The sequence below is a fragment of the Limulus polyphemus genome, unplaced genomic scaffold, assembly GCF_000517525.1.
Source record: "Limulus polyphemus unplaced genomic scaffold, Limulus_polyphemus-2.1.2 Scaffold81, whole genome shotgun sequence".
NCBI lineage: Eukaryota > Metazoa > Arthropoda > Merostomata > Xiphosura > Limulidae > Limulus > Limulus polyphemus.
In genome coordinates this window covers 887,376-911,207 of record NW_013665691.1, presented here as the reverse complement: position 1 = coordinate 911,207, position 23,832 = coordinate 887,376, and the positions used below count along the sequence as shown (strand labels likewise).

Genomic DNA, 23,832 nt, shown 5'->3' with positions numbered 1-23,832 from the left:
TAAACTGTCAAACTGTTAAGTGACAGTAAGAGTCATAATATAAGTATTACTAAACTGTCAAACTGTTAGTGACAGTAAGAGTCATAATATAAGTATTACTAAACTGTCAAACTGTTAGTGACAGTAAGAGTCATAATATAAGTATTACTAAACTGTCAAACTGTTAGTGACAGTAAGAGTCATAATATAAGTATTACTAAATTGTCAAACTGTTAGTGACAGTAAGAGTCATAATATAAGTATTACTAAACTGTCAAACTTGGCAAATACGGATGGACCCTGGACCGGTCTTGTACTGAACATGTGTGCGAAAATTTGTATAGCTTCATTCAAAGTGGGTTCACATGCCTCCTCCGTTTATCTTTTAGCTAATACATCTTGGTTTTTAACAACTAATAATTAATATAGTGAATTATTTGTTTTTCCATAATTTTTTACCGTTTCAGTTAGGAATCGGGCTTTTGGGAAGCCACGCTGTTACTTGTCCCTACACCCTGGACAACGGGCATCTCATATGTTTAGTTCTCTCAATATGTTCCTTATTACACCTATTTCATCATATATATATATTGGTCACCTTATCTTCGAAAATCCTAGCTCGGTCCCTATGTAGAGCGTAATAAATATAGTAGAGAAATCGTGCAATTCTTGACCAGTACGTTAAATATATATTTCATTGTATTACGGAGATTAAAACAAACCATTTATTAAGAGTATATTTGAAAAGTTTACACATTCATACCTATACTTACATTATGTGAAATATTAATATGGAATATATTGCGTAAGGAAACACGCCAAACCCATTTTTATTAAGTCATGTTTTTATTTCTGAAGGATAAACAATAGCATACAAGCTCAATATAATTATCATGATCATCTGGAGACGATATTACACTTTTGTCACTTGGTGAATACATATCAAAGTCTGGTAGCACAAGGCTGCTCCCGACTGGACCATTCCAATAAAGAAATCTCAGGAGAGATGAACAATGTTTCGGATCAAGCTCGACTGATAAGATAAAAACTGGGTATATAATTCCTTTATTATCCTGTTCAAATTAAGCTCCAGTGTTTAAATTCTTAAGGGTCTATAAAGAAAGCACTTCATGAAAGGCATCTTGGAATGGCCCGATGAGTAGCAAGACAGACAGATTGAAGGAATGAGAGAGAAAGACAGCGAGAGCATGATGGAAGTGTGATTGAACGATTTGAGTGGGTCATATGAGGGCTGTGAGCTCGGAAGCACGCCTTCCTTCATCCTCTCTAATATATGATATGCTATGTACACCTTGCTTTCGTCACGATTCAGTTCGTTAGTAAAGTCATCAAACTTCATCCCTTTATCAAAAATAATAAAAAAAAATATCGTCTACGATAATAAAATACAATTAATACCTAACTGTTCGGGGCTGGAAGCGAAAGAGAAAAAAAAAAGCAAAATCCTCACAAATCAAAAGTACTTTAAAACATCTTTGTATGTTTTTTTTATTGTTTTCAACTATTGAATATCGTTGTGTTTAATAAAGGCAGACTGAAACATTTGCCAACTGAAAATCACAATACTTGACAACCAACATTTTAAATTGTTTGAAAAATAATGATTATACAAAATCACCTAGAGAATAATTTTCTGAACAACCCAATCAGCCACTGTGCTATGTTAAGATATTTAAAATTTTCATTTTACACCAAAAGTCCACATGAATCTTCAAAAAAGGCATAAAATACCACGTGTTTAAGTATACAAATATACTTATTATTCTTTAAAATATCCCAATATAGCCTTAATCAGTCTATAGACACCTAAAATAAACAGGTCGAGTATCGATTCAGTTAATATCACTTTTGAAATTTCTAAACTTTGCAAAAACTGAAAAAGCAAAACTTGTGAATGTCCTTTTTTAATACATATATTTTAAGTTAATTTAGTTAAATTAAATTTTGTAAATAAAAACTATTCAAAATACAAAGTTAATAACACTTTCAGTTTCAAATCTACTATAATTATATTTTCTGGAGTTCTCTACAGTGGTTTTATGCCTTTCTTTGTGGACTTGAATAATTTTCACAGTACAATAAAAGAGCCTACAAAATAATTAATGATGAGAAACATGTGAAATATTTTATAATTAACATAATTTCTTCGAATGAAGTTTAAGAATTAATGAATGATTAAATAAATATACTATAAAATAATAAATACAAACTATTATTACAAATAAGCTAGTTACCAAAAAAGTATATGAATAACAACATATCTTTGTTGCAGAGCATTATTAAGCATACTCATCATTTAAGTTCATCAAATCTTATCATTTAAACGTCAAACGTGCTTATACACTTACATATACACTTTAACTAAACCTACTGCAAAGCTTTGTCCAAAGTACCCGTACGCAAGTATTCGATAACGTCATCGGGATAGTTATTTTTGATGAGAATCGTTTGAAGTTAAGCACAAAGTTACACAATGGGCTATCTGTGCTCTTCCCATCACGGGTATCGAAACCTGGTTTCTAGCGTTGTAAGTCTGCAGACATACCGCTGTGTCACTGGGCGGGGCGATGAGAATCGATTCGAAAATAATAGCCAAAATTGATCAATATCCAGTTAATTTGTATATACAAGCACATTCAACCAAGACAGTTAAAAAGATCGATATTTGGAGACATGTTTATTTAATCTTGCGTAAGTTACGTACCTAATAATACTTTCATTTAGTTTTGTCTAATTTGTTTTTTTCTGCCAATTCGTTTTACAACAACACCTTGCGTTAGAAACAAAGCACCCAACTTTGCAGTACACATGATCTACTTCCTAAACGTTTTTGTGGCCTACCAAATAATTTAGGTGGAAAGGATATATACAACCACTAGTGTGTACTTCAAAATCTCCTTCCTTAAATACTATGTTACCGTTAACTATCTAAAACGTACGGTAACTATTAAACTACGACAGCTACGGAGACTAGTAAATGGTATAACAGTGCACGTATCGTGCTCTGTTTTGACTCGAAGGCAATATATAATTTATTTTGAATGAGATATAATAATATTGTGCTTTCTCAATACCTACTATTTCTTGGGTATCTTTTGCAAAAAGCTTCATATATATTATAAAAAACACTTTGGCAACCTCCACAGTTGGTTAGTTCCACTGCCTACTACAACTAGATCTATAAATGTTGGAACAATTATCATAGGGAATGGGAAGAAATAAAAAATAAATAAAGAGACTATCCAGAACCTTAATACTATATCAAATGAGCCTTCTGGGGACTTAAAGGCACATTATTGTATGGAAAATGATGATACCGATAAAATTCAATAATGTATTTTTTGTCATCAAATTTTATTTTGCTTTCATATAAGACTTTAGAAAGATATCCGAGTCTAAGATAACGACATTCAAAAATTGGGAGACTACATGTTTTCTTGTTTAACTCTCAAGAATAACTTGTGCTTGTTTATCATTAAATTATATCGCAATCAGTTACTTACCTTTTCCTGAAATGAAATGCATCCATACTGATCAGTTAAGCAATTTACACACTTATTTTCAAAAGCTTGAACTACTTTGGATTACGTTTCACTATTTCAATAATTCAGTTTGTTAAATTAATAAGTAAGATAAAAGTTATCAAAATGCCTATGGAAATCGAGTTCATTTACTGAAAGTTTTTTATTTTTTATTATTATTACAAAAACAAAGCCAACATATCGAAACAGTGGACCAGCATCTTTTCCAGAAACAAAAAAAATGGTTCCTGTTTATATCTAAGAATAGTGCCACAGGTTCAAGAGAATATTGTTTTTCACATTCGGCGATTCAATAAATAATATTCCAAAATTAACTTCGTCCATTTAGGCTTAGTATTTTCTATTTATAGGCCTCTAGAATCTTCAAATATATATATATTCATTGTTTCCACACAACGACCCCTTTCTCTTTGGTTGCATTGTTATTGTATAAATACTTCAAAACTGCGAGAGCAAGTTTAGGTAAGATATTTTTGGGAAACCGCGCAAGCATACAGGCCTACCTAACGTGACAGTTAAGCGTTCACTCTGTCTTTTTTTGTTATATATCGAGGCTGCCGGAAGTGAGAGGCATTTGGATCACCAATAATTTCGCCTGTAAACTTTTATGAATATTTATATTACCGAGCAATGTTATTTCCGATCAACACTACCTGGCGGTCAACTTTGCCAGCGTTATATTAGTTTTAAGAGAAGCGATGGCGCTGCAGCTAGTTCTAGCTAATTCGTGTGTTGTGTGCGTTCATTGAAGGTCAAATATTATACATAGGCTAACAACTTAAGAGACCAACAAACTGTATAAACTGAAACACATATATAATACTTAAAGGCAAGTACATAACGAAACTCTTTCTATACCTTGATGCATTTTCATTGGTTGGCGCAAATCTCCCATTAGACGTTTGTAATTTTGTATTATGCCGTAATTAATTTTCTGGTCGCGTTTATTGCCATTTGCATCGCAAGTGTTAATAGACAGCAAGCATACGCAGTTACACATTTTATTTAGAAACGTAATACTTGTGTACAATAATTATTAATTTCTATTAATAATAACAAGTAGTCGTATTCATTAAAATAACAAAAAATTCAAATATTGTTCTGATTACTTTGCGTTACATAAGCACAATTTCGCTACTATAAAAACAAATCCCTCGTGATATTTACACTCCAATGCAAATAGGTATAACAGTGGTTATACGCACAGCCTAATTTTTTTTTTACTTTGGTAACATTTTATTATGGTTCTCTACCCCACCAATGTAAATTTGCTCCCTGTATATAACAAACAAATAATTGCCACCTTAAAATTTATACCACTAATTCGCGTAGTTTTCTCCCTGTATAATCTATGTTATGTAATCTCGGGCATTTAAAAATATAACCTAAATTTGTTGTTTCCAATACCAGAGTAGATTCACTAACACGACTTTAAAAAAAATTTGTCGTGTTATATAGGAAATATTAATAATTATTTTGTGTTAACTTTTTTTTTAAACTAAACACTTCTCTATCATATGTACACTGTAATGAATGGAATCTCGGTTCATGCAGTGATATTTTACAGTAAATAAAACCTAGCAAAATTCATAAATCGAGTGTTCTGAAAAAACAACTTAAAAGGGTGGATATAAATGTTGCCGGAAGAAGACATTGCAAAAACAAAACACAACAACAAACAAAAAAGCTTAAACTAAAAACTACGCATTTATTATAGAAAACAGAAAATGGCAAAAAAAAATAATAAAAAATCAAGAAAAAAAGGCACACCAATAAAATTAAATTTACAACACAAAAACTCATAACTTTTTCTAAACTTTATTATATTTCGTTACCAAGTCCTTGGAACGATTTTTTAAAGAGTTTGATGAGGACTATTTTGAAGCGTTAAAAAGATAGTTCCCAAATGACTGTCTTGATCCGTTTGTTTTAATGCAGTAAGAAGAAATGGAATCAGTGTTAAGTTGGAAGTGAAAGGGGTTGTTATAAATATATATATATATGACAAATGAAAACTTATATACAAGCAGTATATGAAAATACCTCCATTTAAGATGATAAAATATTACCATAACAAAGCTGGAAAAAAAAAAGAAACGAAAACACTGACAGGATATAACTGACGACAAGTAAATATGAATTCAATATCTGTAGTATTAACAATTATTATGATCCTGATTTAATTTAGGTAGAATCTTATATACCTAACATTTGGGATAATAAAATCACGTGGACTGAAGATTTTCATCTCCAAATTAATTTGTCCATTGCTCTAATTTCCTTATTTTGTACTGCTAAATTAATTACCCGGGCACTACAGCATATTGTCAAAAATGTTGAAATAGAATCAATTTCTTTTTGCCATGATCTTCCTGTGATCAGTATAAGTAAAACATCAGAAATGAACACGATTTTTAATAACACAAGGGTTGTATTTTTCTGTAAAAGCAAAAAAAAAAAGAAAGAAAGAAAGAATCGAAAAAAGATATCTTACTCTATTAACGCCATTTTTTTTAAACAACCAGATCACCTGATGAAACTGTCACGGCGAAATACCGTGTCACATACATTTTACAAATTGTTTTTCTTTGGTAAGGTAATAATAGTGAAGTTTCAATTTATTGTGTATAGTGTGAAAATATAGTCTCCTTCTGTTAGGTCAGGCAGATGAATTATTACAACCAATTTCTAAATATACCACTCTGCAGGCAATCAGTTTTATAACAAGATCAGCTGTCACTAAGGGAACAATAAAGATCATTATAATTAGTGCCTTTAACAGTTCAGTTCAACAGGTGTTTTACGGTTTAGATTAACAACGTTTTGTATAAAATTATTTAAAAAAACCATGGAAATATAATTTTCTCACCTGATAGAAAATAAGACAGTCGTGAACACATTAACATTTTCATTTCTAAAAATAAGACCTACTGTATCAACTACACTGCTATGGTGGTTTTTCACTGAATACACAGTTGATTAATGAAAAAAAGTTATATATATATATATATAAACTATACTGCACTTATTAATTCTGAGCGGGAATTCCTACTAATCCTTAAAATATTGATATTTTCAAGTCTTACTGGGATCCTTCTTTTTCAAATCATTATTAGAAGCTTTCTTTCTTAGCGAATGAGCATTACTTATTTCAAATATCACAAGAAGTATAAAAGACTGATTACTAGCTTCCAAATGGTCTTTATATTCACCCTGCTACTAAATCTATTAAAATGTCTATTTACTAGCTTCCCACAGTTTTTTTTTTAGTTTCACAGCCACAATAAAGATACACATGACAGACTACCTTCCATAAACATTTTAGCATCTAACAGCTATGGCAAGGAGACCTAATGACAGACTTTTAAAATAGTTTCTCATGACTATGATAAGGTTTCTACTGCTCTTACAAGTCTTATTATACATTTAGGGATCCCATCTTCTATAGTTTTAAATATTTCTCTAATTTCCCTGGATGACACACCATCTTCTCTAACTACTGACCTTTCATTAGCTATCATAAAGATATCTTAAAATAAAATTAATAACTTACTTCCATATTTTCAGTTTTTAGTATCAGTTCTTTTTTATATAACCAGTTTTGAATGAACAGTTGTGGCACACTATGCCACTTTATAGTATCTTATCAGACTTAGCAGTATAGATACATAAGCTACTTTAGATTTTCAATGTTATAATACCAGAAAACCAAAAGCAGAATGTTAAGTAACTATTGAAAGCTTTATTTTTGTTAGCTAATTTGTCGATAAAAAAAGCCTACTCTATCAAGCATTTCAAAAGACCTGGAATGAAGTAAAAGTAACTCTCTCTTGTAATCAACACTGGAATGTAAAGAGACAGAACTAGTTATCCAAAGAATAAGTTTAAGCATAGTTAAAGTCTCCCAAGGTGCCAATAAAAATAAACAGCATTTCTTATAAAATGAGTTTATTGAACAAACACTTCTTCTTCCCTTACCTGAATCTATTTACTATGATTAAGAGGTAAAAGATAAGTCAGCATGACTGTGACACTGATATCATAATAAAAACCAGCTTGACTTTGTATGAAAGATTAAACTTCTCTCAGCTAAAACCTTCTTTTACAATAATCAATTTCGTTTCCTGTTCTCTGTAAAGACAATTGTGCACCTATAACCAACAGTCTGTTGTGGATAACTTTCAAACAGTATTTATACATGTTCTTATATTAATAACAACTAGTTACCTGAGCCTACTGACATTCTGAATTACGATATAAAATAACTCCAACATGACATGTCATTCATTACATGACTGTACATACGCTTGCCTTTTGTAACATACATGTAGAACTTAAAAAGAAAATGGTGATTTGGCAAGATAATATGAAAAAAATAACCTCCTAACAGAAGCTTTTTCTTTTTTTAATAAAAGAGTTAGGTAAGAAATAATGGACAAAATTAAATAAATGTCCTACTAAATTACTTACCTGACTAGCATTGCTCAAGTTTGACTAGTCACAAAAACAAGAACTCTTTCAATAAATAAAGCTATTAATACAAGCAATCAGCTGCTCACACTTCTGAATCTTTTAGTCAAGATGCACCTTATCTCCATAACGTATGTAAACACACTCAGTAAGGAGAACTACTATTTGCTACATTATTATATTTCTCCTAGTTTATAAAACTCTGTTGATTAGATGGAAAACTTAATATATATATATTCTAATATTCTTTTGAAAAAGAAAAAGAAGAGCATGAATTCAGGTTACCATTACTGTTCTATAATATCTAGTTGATAAGCATTTGATCAAGAAAAATATAATTCTTCAGTACACAGTGTCAATTTTTAAGTAGACTTCAAAAGTGAATTTCCTAATACTACGATTGAATAATAATTCTAAGAATAACTTGACATTTTAAAAAATCATGACAATTGTTTGTAGTCAGTAAGTAATACAGTCACTGACCTCTGTTATCTTGAAAGCAGTGGCTATTAAAGTAACCTTGGTTGTTCAAATTTGTGGTTACAGAACAGCAGAAACAAATAACCTGGTGGGTTCCAGGTGACAGTACATTCATATTTGTTAAACAGTAACTATCCACTTTATTGATAGCTTCTACTGATGTAAACACTAGCTCTTCATTGTATTGATGCAAGTCAGGAAGGTCTTCACCATCCTAGCATCTACACATCGTGGAGTGACGTTCTTTGACGTTCTGGGCAGATTTGACCTGCCACTTTGATATGAAGTAAAACCAGTCAACTTGCAAGATTAATTTTTTTTTTCTTCTAGCACATAATTTTGTCTGAAACTCATATGATCATTACTAACCTTTCTGAATAAGTAATAAATAACTTTAAAACTGTAAAAGTACAGAATATTGTTTAAAAATGACGAAGATAAATAAAAGGTGAGGGAGAGTGCAGCTAGTTCTATATCCTGACAGTTGGATACTTGCTTGCTACATAAACACTGGGGAAAATATGAATAAATAGGACCACCTGCACTGTGGCCTAAGACTTGGAAGGTTTTTTTGTCTATTCTTCTGATTCTCAAGATGGGGTTTGTCCATTTACCAGCAATGTGAAGAAAAAATATATGAAGATCACTTAAACTTCAGTCACCATAAAAACTGCCTCTTCTCCAAAATCTTGGCATCTGTAATAATGATAATAAAGAACTTCTGATAAAAAATAAGCTAACTATATGGATCATAACAAAAATAATTTAAAAGTAGCATACACATTAAAAGATGTCAACCCTGTACAACAAACTGACCAGAAACACTTAATGCTAAAAATTAGTACACCAGAAAACTTAAGCTTATGACAATTAGATTGCACTGAATATCTCTTTTTGGTGTCTTAATTGTTAATAATATTTTTAGGTTATAATCCCAATAATGTCTTTCAAGTTTTGGCCAGCTTAGGAACTAAGTTTAGTCTTAAATAAAAAGACTAAGCTAAAAGTACAAAATAGTAATACAAAAGAAAAACTTTCAAAAATTAATGAAACTATCTATAAAGATAGTCATTTGTTATTTAGTGGGTAAGATAAAAAAAAGAAAATCCATAAACTAAAACTCTAGACTAATTCTTTACGTGTATCTTTAATAGCTTTTGACAACATATTCCTCCTAATCTTTATTATGGTTTACCAAAACAGTAGAAATATTAGTATACCTTTCCTTTTTAGTACATGTATTTACAGAAACTCTTACAAACAAACACTACATAAATATTCAAAAAAAAAAAAAAAAGAAACACAACCTTTTTTTTACTGAACACAAAATTCAAACATTTTATCTAATTCTCTCTCCTGACCAACACAACAATAGGTTACTGTACTTTTTTATTACTAAAATTGATCAATACAGAGAGAATATCTTATATAACTTTCATTTTAAACTTTTTCGTAAGAAGTTAGACTCTCAGGACTGGCTAAGATAATGAGGGATCTTGCTTACCCAAGATGGAAAGCATTAAATTGAGTTTATTTATGTTACACAATATAATTTTTATTTGCCCAAAGAGGAAACATTCAATACGGAAAAGATTTATTGAAAAGATTAATGAAGTACAGGTTTATAAAGTTTCTAAAACTACTACAAGCGTAACATGTTTTTAGTTGCATGACTTACAAGATTTGAGTGTTTTAGAACTGAATGAATTTTCTGTTAGTTTCTTACTAACATAATCTGTCAATGTTTGAATAAGGTTGTTGCCATCATCTCTTTCAGTTCATATTTAGATTTACCAAATACAGAATAGCACTCTTTCTATGTAAAGATTTAAAATTTTCTTGAATGTATTTTCCAAAAGTAAGCTTTAATCTTTTGATACTTGTTATCAAACACATTTCTGAAGTGTAATAAAATGTTGTGCAAGTTTAGAATTGAGAATGAGTGCACTTAGGATGCATTACAGGTTTCAAATGCTAGTCTGAAACTGACCTTAAATCCAACAGTAAGTTTCAATAAGTTCATTAGTTAACTATGAGAAACACAACAGAATTTGTATTGTAACACTTGTTTCAGTTCAACTAAGTTTATAATAATGTATTAAAGAAAATGTCTTCTTTGTAGTTTGTTGTAAATATAACAAAACCTCAATGATACTAATTAAAAGAAGAATACAAGTTATTCTCATTGAAACTGTTAGCACTGCTTGGCATCAAATTTTTTCTTCTTCAACAATTTCATATGATTTCAGAAATCACAACACTAAAACTACTAATATTCTAAAAAAAAATTAAGCCAAAAATATGTCGTTCTGAAAATCCAAATATTTTATAGTTTAACAGAAAACTAACGATTAATTGTTAAAACATAAAAACACAAATTGATCTTATTTTTGCTATGGATAAAAACAACAAAAGTATTCCTTATAACTTCAAACATGCTATCATTGCAAAAAAGAACGTACTAAACTCCTCCTACAACCACATAGTTTTGGACAAGAAAGTATAAGATATATCTAAATTTATTAGGTACCAAAACTCACAGTTAAGTTTAAATATACAAATCAAGCTATAATGATTGTATGTTATTAGCAAACTAGACTGCATAAAAATTATCTGAATGTTTGAAACATGTAACACGACAAGATTTATAAACAAATAAAGTAATCACAGACATTATTAGTCAACCAATAATGTAATTATCACCTTAGTATGATATCAACAAGAATAAAATTATCTTTTCTTTGCCATCAGTTTCTTCAAAAGTTTTCTTGATGTAAAAATGTAATATTACTTTGGCACCACATTAAAGAAGATGCTTCAAAAGGTAGTACGTATGTTTGTAGGAAATTTAGGAACACGATTAAGCTAAAGAAAGATAAGATCAAAGCTTGTCTAATAACCTACATTAGTATATTTTTAAAAGTTGGAAACATCAATTCTTTATACAAAAAAGACAGACTTCGGATATTAAAGTGGAAATTTGTAAGCTTAATGGTGTTGAAAAATTTTCAACAGGGTATATGTTAGTAACATGACTCCTCCTTTACATGTTACTTTATAGCTTGCTTCACACAAACATTTCCTAGGCATCTTAGAGAAGAAAAAATGAAGTTACAAAATTCAGTGTTTTTTGTTTGCGCTATGGTATGTTACTTTTATACACGAGATATCACCTAATTGAATACTACAAGTTTTGTTACCACCCTTTTTTTTTGGACAAATGTTTCAAATGTTATACATACCAAACAACTGGTGTATGTTTCATAAATTTAAATATAATTTAAATTTCATAAATTTAAATTATAAAAATTAATTAACAACCACTTTACAACATCACTATTCTAAGGAACCAAATTTACAATGAAGGAAAAAATGTTTTGACATTTTCATAGATAAAGTTACAGGTAGGTTCAAGGAACAGGCAAGAACTTGTTATTTTATCAAACTCAGTATTTAACTGTGTTCATGGTTGTTCATCTAGATTGTAATTTAATGAGTTCACACACAAAAACCAACAACATGACATTGCCACATCACACTAACACAAGATAACAACCATCATTATGGAAACTGCTAGAAATTTTACAAAAAACAAGTTAGATTTGGAAAATGATTAGTTTGAGTATCCAGAAAAAAAGAAACAGCATGACAACCAAGAACCCACACACCATGCTAGCCAGTCAATCACTTACTCAAGGTATCTGGCCTACACCATTCGCTAGCTGGAGATAGCTTTTGCAGCTTGTTGGTACCCATGGCAACTGGGGGCCAAAGAATCCAAGAGAAAATATGGGTGAAGATAATGATTTTTTTGCCATGACCTAAAGCATCTTCATGAGTTAAACTACTACATAAATAAAATTTTGTATGAATAAATGTTCTAATAAAGAATAAAAACAGTAAGTTTTGATTTATGAGTGTAATACTATGTAAAGAAAACATAGAAAACAACCACCACAAAAAAAATTGAACTATTTTATCCCTAAAACGAATTTCTTAATATCTGTTAGCTAAACATATTGATCCAAGTACAAGTAAAGTATTGCTATAAAGACTATGTTGCTGGCAACTGTGAGACAAAGTGGGCAAGCAAAGGGTACAAATGAACGATATACATTAACATGTGATGAACTTGTAATTTTTGTTTTAAAATAAATTGAAAACATTATGTAAGTTGCTAAAACGTATATTTTATTAATCACAATACAGTCAAAAAACCTTCAGTCATTCATCAATGTACTACAAAAATATGTTGGAAATTACTGCTACTACTACTACTAATAATCAAATACAACTCAAGAAAATCAAAGCTAAGTGGCATATAATAAAACTCTCAACTTATTCTCAAACTAAAATAAAATTCTAATTTGCAAATTGTTTATCTATCCACACACATACTTATTTCTAAAAACAAGAACTACCCAACTTTTAATTAACAGATTTAATGAATTAAAAAAAGCTAGAAATTAAGATGCATGTTTTATGGATTGATTGATTTGAATACAGAGCATTATGAGAGTTTATCTACTTTTGATAGGTAGGCATTTTTCTTAACCACATACAAGAAATTTAAATGAAAATTCAATTGAACTTCATACACTACTTTTCAAGAATCCTAACTGAATGAAGTGGTTATTTTTTTAATACCAAGTTTAAGCTTCACTTCTTAAGAAGATTAATTTTTAATAGCCTGGAGATGCTTTTCATTTTCTACTAACCAGTTATAATTTGTTTGACATTTGTGCAATATTTTAAGTTTTTTTTATACTTTCCAAATCATGTTTTAGATCTCACATTTGGATTCTCACACAAATTTTTATATTCATTTTCCTGACAGCACTACAAAACTTGCCAAGAAAAGATTTCCATTATATTATGGTGAAATGTCTCACTTTAGCATGATAAATTTTACTGTTCAGATCAGTATGGCCAGTTACCAATCCCCATTCAGTGCTATTAAATGTTGCTATAGCCCACGTTGTACACTGAAAAATATTTGAATTTTCAAGTGACAACTGCAATAAATGGAAAATATTTTCTGATGTTTTCTTTTTTTTCCCATGATTATAATATATTTTACTTCAAATATTAAATTATGTATTTCACTTTCAGATATTTATTTTTCATATTTCATGTTCCATAACAGAAAAAATTGATTTCTCTGACCAATAGCTCAATTTCTTCCATTTTCCTGGCTATTTACAATCTCCCCAACTTCACCTAATTTTATATGTTTGTGGGAACCATGTGCATTAAGCTTTCCATAATCCAACTTTCATCACTGAGAAAACATCAGAAATGAATTTTAATAGAACTACATGTTCCAAATGTTTTATATTAACAATATGTTTTTTTCAGTATTTTGTACTTTACTATCACTGGTTGTCACTTCAATAAATTGCTAAATAGTGTGATTCTCATTTATTCACAGTACATTAGCCCTCAGAAATGAGACAAGACAGCTTTTGTTTTATAACATTAATAGCTTGGTAACATGGTTCATATACTATTACAATTCTGAAAAGAAAGTATAAATACTTAAAGGTAGCTAGATATGATTATTTAAATGAGTTAATATTTCCTCATGAGCATGACTCCTATGCAATAGCCAAATGGTTAACTACCATATCAATTATTCTTCTAATCAAACTGGTTAGATAACTAAATAATTGTTTGAAACAAAGTTAGTTTGTGTCCAAATGTTTATAACATTTGTTTTCATTACCTTGAATTTAAAAAGTTGGCCCTGGGTTTAATATGGCCTGTTGGCATCCTTGGGTCGCTTCAACTGGACCTTAAGACGTTTCATTCCAATCTGAAAGCCATTCATGGCTTGGATGGCCGCCTGGGCACTGGTGGGGTTGTCAAAACTCACAAATCCTGTAATACATAATTTTAACTAATACTTAAATATGTTTTCCAAAGATACAAACATAAAGTACCCATTCTGGATACAGAAGGTTTTTTCTACAGCACCACAACAATAAAATTGAAAATATTATTTTGATTGTGCCGGGTTGAGTATTTTTGTCCAACAACAGATTGTGAAAGATATATAATAAGGACTTAATAAACTGAAAATTTATTGATTTATCCAAATCAGGTCTACAGAAATACCTAGCAAATTTAACTAATAATACTGTTAAACAATATTAAATTATAGTATAACCAAAGTACATTTCATTTGCTAAATTTACTGAAACCTACAAGTTGTTTTTTATTACCTTTTGCAACTCACTTTGAGTTGAAAAAATATCATAAACATGTGTTTACTATACCTCAATAGTTTTAACAAGAACCTTCAAAATGAGTATACTGTGCCTAATATTAATGTTGTACACTTAACACAGAAATATATATATATATATATATATATATAAAGGGGATTGAATGGGCATGAAAAGCACGTAACAGGCTGTGTAGTATAAAGGGACACTATATATTTTCCACTTTATTTTATAAATATAGGAATATTCAAAATTTTTCATTTTGTCTGATTCTATGCAGGTTTTGCATGAATATGTGGCCCAGAAAACCAACAAGTTATTTTTGTCTACTTATCTTTGTTCCTTTGTTGTTCTATAGCAGACATTCTACTTTTCCCCATGGGATTATTGCTACAACTTTGTGTGTTGGAACCAATAAACAATAGCAACGTCCTTCAACGGCTGAGTAGACAATATTTAGAGGTTACAACCTTAACAATGTTGTAAGAGAATGACCAATTGCATGGTAATGTACATCATTACGGGTTCCAACATTTTCTGTTAGTATGAAGTGTTAAATTTATATCAGTTCTACTTGATCAACACAGAGAATAAGGCAACAGAACTGTGTCTAACTAATAATCCCACCATACAAGTTGTAAATCACTCAGTGAATGCGTATCATATGTTATCCTATCGAATTATGTAACTATGAGCTACTTGCGAGTATACCTAGTGAAAAATTATTATTTTTTCTTTATTTTACCTAATATAACACAAGTTTCTAATTTTTACATTTTAGTTAATAAATTTAATTAATAAATAAATAGACATGAAAAAAAAGACATACAGAACTTACTTGGGTTATCTTCTTTTTTTGCTGTTGACTGATGATGAAACTTAACCCTTCTTTTTATACTAATGATACCACTACACTAACTAATTTTTATTTGATTAAATAATGCATCTAAGAACACAGAATAATAACCTACAAAAAATCAGACAAATTCCTATAATTATCTATAATTTTCTGGCTTTCTGTCTATGCAATAAGAGCTGTTAATAATGCAGTTAAGCTCGTCGCTGTGTTTCTCATGGGCATAAAATTTGAACTGGAAGAAAAATAGACAACAGTCTGTACAGAAAACAATGTAATATAATATATCATTTGATAGCTTTAAATGTGGGCTTTCTGTTGATTATAAATAATATAGTATTATTTGTCAGACAGAACTATTGGCAATTTGCAAAAGAGGGTTTGACAGGTGGGCAAGGCAAAACAGGTCTGATTTTCTAGTTTATTGCTCTGTAACCAAATAAGATTGAAGGCTGTAAAAATTATGCTTTGCCTGAATAATAACAATATTATAATGAGTAATTTATGTTAAATTTCATACTTCTCGGAAGGGTGGTAAATAAATTAGAGAAGAGGAAAAACATAATAGCAAATGTCACAATTCCCATAGTAGGAGAAATTCAAGATTTAAAAAAATATTTCTTTATAGAATTAAGAACCTAAAACCTGTATAATATTCAACACTGGTTTATTAGCTATGTTTTGATGCCAAGTTTATTCTTATACTATGAAAATAAAGTAGTTTAATTAGATTTTGAATATAACTTGGTAAAATGATGAATGAAGGGTATGGAAAGAGTTAACAAATATTTGAACCAAAATTTGGGATTCAAATATTTGGGGTATTTAATGTTATGTTTTTGAGAACTTTTTTCATGTTGTTAACATTCTGGATGTCAGTTTGATTCTCAACTGCAAAGCATATTTCACTAACTACAACCTTTGACTACAAACTATGAATTTATATCTTCACATATGTTTATCCGTCATCATAATGTTAAATGCCATCTTATCCAACAAAGACAAAATACAAATGTGGGGCTGACTGGTGGTAATGCTTCTGATACCATGAAAATGAACAAAATTGACAATTTAAAAAGAAATTATTAATTAGGTTCAAGTATAACATGGCAGAGTTGACCGTAGCACAATCTGATGTGTACATCGTAAAGGATACATGATGATGGGATAATTTTCAGCAATATCTGTATAATCCTGAATGCAGGTATTTTTTATGATGAAGCCAATACTAAGTATTATTTGGTATCTTTGAACACTTTCTTGTTCATAGCCTATATATATTTTATTACAGGTAATGCGAGTAATTGGTTTCAACTTACAGTAAACAAGGTTCAACTAACAACTAACATACTCAAAGATTATCTGTGCTAAATTAGAAGTGATACTATAGAGGGAAGGCAACTAGTCAATAACACCCATCATGAACTCTTGGGCTATTCTTTTACCAATGAAAGATGGAATTGATCATCACATTATAATGCTCCTATGGCTGAAAGGGCAAGCATGTTCGGTGATGGGATTTGAACCTGAAACCTGCAGATGGTGAGTCAAACATCATAACCACCAGGCCATACCAGGCACAACAAGTATAAAAAAAGACATATGTTATTTTTCCTGTCTTTACTGATTATTCAAGTGCAATTCAAATAAGAATAACACATGCTCAAATAACAAAATGCATAATACGTTTTAGTTCTAATAGGTGTACTTTCAAACTTATAGGTTTTTGGCTTATTTTGAAAAAAATTTAAGGAAATAAAATACAAAAAAGAAAATAAAGGTTTTTTATAGACTTTAAAAATTTCACTGCAAGGCCTGAAAGTTGTTGATAAAATCATTTTTCATAGCAGATGTTGTGTTCACTGTGTGGTTGATATGACAAAAGTGCTGCCAGATAAATGAAACTATTGCTTTCACTAAAATTCAACCCAGCCATTTTGTTTGTTTTATAGAAAATACAAAGTTTTTAAATAAAACACACGTAATCTAAATCACTATGTATATTACAGTCAATTATGAACTCACGGCTTGCGCAACAGATACTTTTCTATGAAGTTAATTATTCTTCCTTCTCCTTCAAAAAATGTGTGTTGCTTTAAGTTTCAACAATAACAAAATTTCTGGAAAGTCCTGTGAAATACACTTACCAAAACATTTACTCTGATTAGTGGCACGGTCAATGAACACCTTGGCACTGATCACATTACCAAATGGCAAGAACATCTGGATAAGCTCAGCATCACCAAATTCTTGTGGTAAGTGGTAAATAAACAGATTACAGCCTTCTGGTCCTATAAAAAAATCAAAACAAATCATTAGTGCTTGTATTTACTAGAAGTAACTACAAATATTAGCTTTCAGTAAAGTGATAAAAGAAACCTTTAAGGTTCAAAAAACACATTACTGTATAGTTACATAAAAATACTACTGGCCTAAAACTGTGAGCCAACTGGATTCTTATATTTACTTACATGCCTTATTTACAGTACTAGCTTCTTGATGTAATGTTTACAGCTAATATTAATATCAGGAACTTATTTTAGATATTGGAAGTACATTCTGAACCAAGAAAAAAAAAGGTTCTGTTTCTTTGATATATATATGGGTCAGTGAATTAAGTAAAATCATGGTGCCACAAGATTGCTACTTTCAAAAATAAAAATACAGATTGTACTGTTAACTAGGAACAAAGATAAATTCTCATCCTGCTCAGTTCTGGAGTACTAGAAAAGAACTACCTGCACAGATTTTACATCTGTTGAAAGTGAAAAGAAATCTGTAATATATATATATGTAATAATGATGCTATGTCATTTAACATACGTTAAATCTATTACAGTACTTGAAGCTAATAACTAGTTTGCCTGTCCCATAAGTAAGGTATTCTTTATTTTTCATTTAATGTTACTTTCATTAACGGTATTGGTTAGAGTTTTTAATATATCTAGTTTTATTATTATACGTTTATTATAATGTTTTGCATTGTTAGCTTAGCAAATAGATGTAGGACTAACTCAAATCTCCTAATTTGATAAAAGAGTTAGCACAAAGGATCACATATAAAGTATAATAGACTTAAAATAAGAACCAAAACTCTTTTGGGTCTTATTTTAAATCAAAGCTCCTAAGATGGCTGAACCTTGTAAGATATTTTTGGGTTACAGCCAAAAGTACTGTTAACAGCAAAATTTCCAAACTGATGAAAAAATGCATTTTAATCTTTACAAGTAATAGCATAACAAAAAATATAATTAGCTATACACATTACTAGGTTGATTTTAATTTTGATCTAAGTAGGTAGCTTGGTCAAATTGGAAGTTAAGATGAGTTAAATAAAATCTCTTGAAAACCAACAAGGTGATGGTCACAATGTTCATAACTACAAACTTCAATATCTGAGGAAGTGGAGAGGGTAGAAGAAGAAAGGCAATAAAAAACATCACAAATACAAGTCTATGGAACTATAACTTAACCGTAAATAAATATGGTGCAAGTGACTAAAAATCAACCATAAAACATATGTTATCTCACCTTCTCTTTGTGTTTGCTGAACAATGGTCGGTTGCTGTGTCAGAGCCTGTGCAAACTGGCCATATCCTGCTGGGTAAGCAGCTAGTGATGAAATAGTTTAATAGCATTATTACCAAAAATTATAAAGTCATAAGTAAATGATAAATGGAACACATATATATACAACTACATACAGACAGGATGATCTGAAACTAGTAAATTAGTATTTAATGGGATAAAAATAAAGAACTTGCAACCAACATTTTGGAAATGTATTTTATTGATTAAAACTTTATTTTGTTGCAGCATAAGATGTTTAAGAGAATTAAATTGTTGTCATTAATACCAATGATAATCAGGTTTCTGACTAATAACCTCTCACAAAAGTATAAACTGTCGAGAAATATCAATACTACAAAAATATCCCATTTAACAAGTAATAAATTTATTGACATACTAGCTAATCTAAAGAAAAACATGATATACAAATTAAACCATCATCACAATCTCCTTGATATATGCCTGGAAACAAAAAAAAAAGGGGCATGTAAGAGGGCCACAGGCCAATCTGAGGAAATGGGTCTGGGGTTCACTGTCAAAAGTACTGTTAACAGCTGGGGTACCCAACTGATAAAACAAGGCATTCTAATCATTGTAAGTAAGGTAAGTTTTAATAGTATATTTAATTACCTATTATCATTACTGAGTATATTGTTAATTCTGATCTATGTAGGCAGCTTGCTTTGATCAGAAGTTAATGGTAAAACCCCATACAAGTTTTTATTGTTGTATCTGAATTGATCTGATTCCTGAAACTGAAAACATCAACCACAACTCCAAAAATAATAATAGTAATAAATACACAAAAATACTTTTCTTTTGAAATCTTAATTTTTTCCTGTGGATACTCAAACGTTTGGATGTTATACAAAATTAAAACTTTGGGTAAATAACTACAATATTTAATGATACAACACCCCACCTTGCCTAATTTGAGACATCAGTTATGACTAAATATAATGGATTGATGTAACAAACCAAGGTGAATATGAAGTTTGTTTAGATACAATACAACTGTCTCGTCTGTGCAAGCTGTCAGTTGGAAGTTTTAGTTTACACTAGAAACAGTGTTAAATGAGACAATCCTTAGGCTAGTTGTTGCATATTCTTAAATGAAATTAATTAAACAAGGCAGTTTTTTACCACATGGTAGCAGTAAAGTCAAAATAATAATTACTAAAAGAATAGTTTTAAAACATAATTCTTCCAGTGTTTAAATTAAACAAGATTAATTTGAAACTAATTACCCATCTAATGCATGTTTGTATACTTTCTGTAAGGTTGCCTATTTGGGTTAACCTAAATAAATAAACACACATGTATTATAGGCTTACTACAATGATTTTCTTGTTAATGGAAGATATTCCAAATTAACCCAGCAACAAGATTTGTCTTTGTACTAAAGTAATTTTATATGAAAAACAAGAAGAAAGAATGGTACAATAAAAGATAAGGTACAAATATTTCTATCTTTAATATTAACTTCATTCACCAGTTATCATCACAGTATTTTCCCCATAAGTATAATGCTAATTACTTGCTACAAGTACAAAGCTACAATTCTTGATGTTACTGTACAGACTTTCAGATACAACTCCTATTTTGAATGTGTGTGAAGAAGTATAATGTGCTAATCTAAAGAGGTTAAGAGGCAAGGGAAGTCCAACAAAAAACAGCAAATCCATAACCAATGAATAATTTCCTCTGATCTGTAAACAGATAACATAAATCAAGATAGTGTGCTCTTTTATAAGTTAAATCTACTTACGGATGCCTGGATACGGCTGCAGACTTGGATATGCGGCAGGTTGGAGAGCATCGCCATTGGGTATCGCTTGGGCTATAAAAAACAAAACAAAAAATTCAGGACTTACCACCTGCTACAGATTTCTATTTTGAAAAAACTCAAAATGTTTGCTGTAAAAGTTTTTAACTATGTTTCATGCACTTAAAACAAAACAGGATTTTAAATTTCACTAATATACATAATAGATAATTTTATTCTTCACAAGCTGAAATACCAGTAAACTGACAGGGAATGTTTAAACTTAATTAAAACAATGTAAGTTCAATAGCAATCATATATTTCAAAGTAATAACTTGAACATAAACTTTATCTCAAAATTTTACAATTATAACAAAGCTTCTCCGTAAACAACATTTGCAGTTTGCTTTCCGTCTACCAACAAATACATATTTTGAGGTGATCCCACCCTTGAACACCATGAGAAAAGCATGGTTGTTTGAGAAATGTTGAAAGAGCATGGCCCACTGAGGAAGAAAGACATAAGCCCCGGGGATGCTGTGGTAAGGATCAAAGCTTGGTAGCATACTGTAGAGAAAGTTGCAGATGGTGAATGAATTCCAGCATCTTCAAGGCGAAGGTCCTGGCAGAACCACAGATCCCTAGTCCAGTTTGGATCGAATGAGGGAATGACAGATCTTGAACATAGAACACCGATCCTTTCTCCAAGAGGTGGAAGAGAGGGCATGGAAGATGTTCAGTGCCCTTGCACACTTGACACACAGCTGCTTTATGTGAGGAATGAAAGTAAGCTTACGGTCAAAGATAAGCCCCAAGAACATTGCTTCAGGAACCACAGGAAGAACAACATCATAAAGATAGAGCTCAGGATCGGGGTGTAGGCCCAATTGGTCTCAAAAATGTATGCAACTGGTTTTGGAAAAAGAAAAGGTAAAACCATTTGCTGTGGTCCACTTCAACAAGCAATTGAGGGCAGTCTGAAGCTGCTGCTCAATAAACCTTATGTTCAATGACCAACACGAGATGTTGAAGTCGTTGACATAGAGCCCATTTGTAAGGTCTGATTGATCATAAGTTGCTCCAGGAGACAGGTAGAGAACAAAGAGTGATGGTACGACCCAAGGAAACACGAATGGATACGGCCTCCAAGGTGAGTATCTGCTGGTTGACCAGTAGTGCCACACCTCCATGCACTCATCCATCACACAACCTGTCATTCCAGTATAAAAAAAACTGCTGAAAGGTGACTGTATCGGCAGGTTTCAGGAAAGTTTCCTGTAAGGAAAGATACATGGGATGATAGGAATTGATCAGGGCCTTAATGTTATCCAGATTAGAACGAAATCCTCAACAGTTCCACTGAATCAAAGTGGCCATTTTTACTTAGGTGGAGGAGAACTCGGTGGAGAATCTTTCTGTTTACAACCACGCCATTTTTCTTTACTAGATGGAGATCTGTTGACCTTCATGGATCCTACCCTTGGTTGAATGGGTAGATCTCTGTCATTAGACTTAGATTCCAGTGACTGAGGGCATGAACGAATAATTGTTCTGCATCTCAGGGCTGAACAAAATGGACCAGAGCAGACACCGGAAGCCGGGGCCATAGGAGGTGGATCCAGGCAGTCACTGGACGAAATGGTGGGGATAGAGATAGGAGTAGATGTTCACTTGTCAACTCGGACTATCCATTGAGGGCAAAAGACTCTTCACATGATGCGAAAAAGACTCTGATGGAGGCACGGAAAGATCCATCTGCATTCCCACTGTAGCAGTAGTGTGTAGTGCAGTGGCATATGCCCGAGGTGGAGAGGGGACAATAACTCCCAAGCCTCAGAGTAAGAAACATTAACAGGTTTTAAATGCTGTACCTCTTTCTCCTCCACACATTTAGGACAAGATCGATAGTAAAGGGGGTGGGAACCACTATAATTAATGCAGTGAGGGTCCAGTTTGCACTCGTAGGTGTTGTGGTCTTTGCACCACAACGAGCACGCACACGTCACAGAACCATGAAATGATGCCTTTGAATGAACGAACCTCTGACACTGGAAACATCTGAGAAGGTTGGGAATATATGGCAGTACCTTACAGTTCAAACAACCTGCCTTGACAGTGGCAGGTGGATGTCGCGATGTAAATGTCAAAATAAGAACATTGATAGGCAGCATAATTCCTTCTTTATGAGTGGAGATATGTCGCACTGTAGAAAGCAGCGAGGATCTCTGACTCAGAGATGTTCTTCAAATCCTTCTCAACAATAACTCCTCATGAGGAATTCAAAGTAGCATGGAGAGTAACCTCAATGGGCATATCCCCAAAGACCTTTCAATTCAGGAGGTATTCACTGTGTTTAGGTGTAGATGTTTCCACAAAGATGTCCCCAGAACGTAACTTCATAACTGACTTTGGAGATTCAGCAAACTCCTCTAATCCCTTCTGAATAAAAAAGGGGAGACATTTGACCTAAAGGTTTGTCTGACAAGGAATGTAAGATCAAAAAACGAGGTACAGGTTCAGAATGGGTTGAAGATTGCTGATCAGAGTCTTCAAGACGTGGTTGTTTACCAATTAGCTGTTCATTTTACTATCTTATTTTTTGAGGATTTGGGGGATCCATAATGAAAGGAGAAAAATTAAGTGTCCACTGATCCCACCCACCATGGGGTCCTACGAGGAGATGCACTACAATGCTAAACAAAGACCCTGCAGCAATGCCAGGGTTTTGTGAGCACTATACCCAAACACCAGCATCAGACACAATGTCCACAACACCCGTTGTGAATGCCCTACACTGGTTCTCAGTTGACACTAGCCCAACAGAACCAGCCGATTGACACTGGGGGTCCACCTCAACCATCCATCTACAGGAATTCAAGGTGAAAGTGGTGTGTTGCAGTGCCCCAGACACCACTCAACCAC

General features: G+C 31.7%; 1 protein-coding gene across 6 annotated transcripts in view; it reads right to left on the bottom strand.

The window, feature by feature from the left end:
- Positions 1–6,790: 6,790 nt before the first annotated feature.
- LOC106467559 (CUGBP Elav-like family member 4) overlaps positions 6,791–23,832 on the bottom strand; it is a 477,292-nt gene continuing 460,250 nt past the window's right edge. For 5 of the 6 annotated variants that reach the window (XM_022396447.1, XM_022396438.1, XM_013927923.2 and 2 more), the window contains 5 exons: positions 20,914–20,985; positions 19,107–19,187; positions 17,723–17,866; positions 14,218–14,372; positions 6,791–9,188 (listed from right to left, as the gene is read on the bottom strand). In XM_022396447.1, coding sequence (XP_022252155.1) covers positions 14,245–14,372; positions 17,723–17,866; positions 19,107–19,187; positions 20,914–20,985 — 425 coding nt within the window. In that variant the 3' untranslated portion in view covers positions 6,791–9,188; positions 14,218–14,244. Of the gene's footprint in view, positions 9,189–12,184; positions 12,254–14,217; positions 14,373–17,722; positions 17,867–19,106; positions 19,188–20,913; positions 20,986–23,832 lie in introns of all 6 variants that reach the window. The other variant, XR_002612565.1, reaches the window with a different exon arrangement.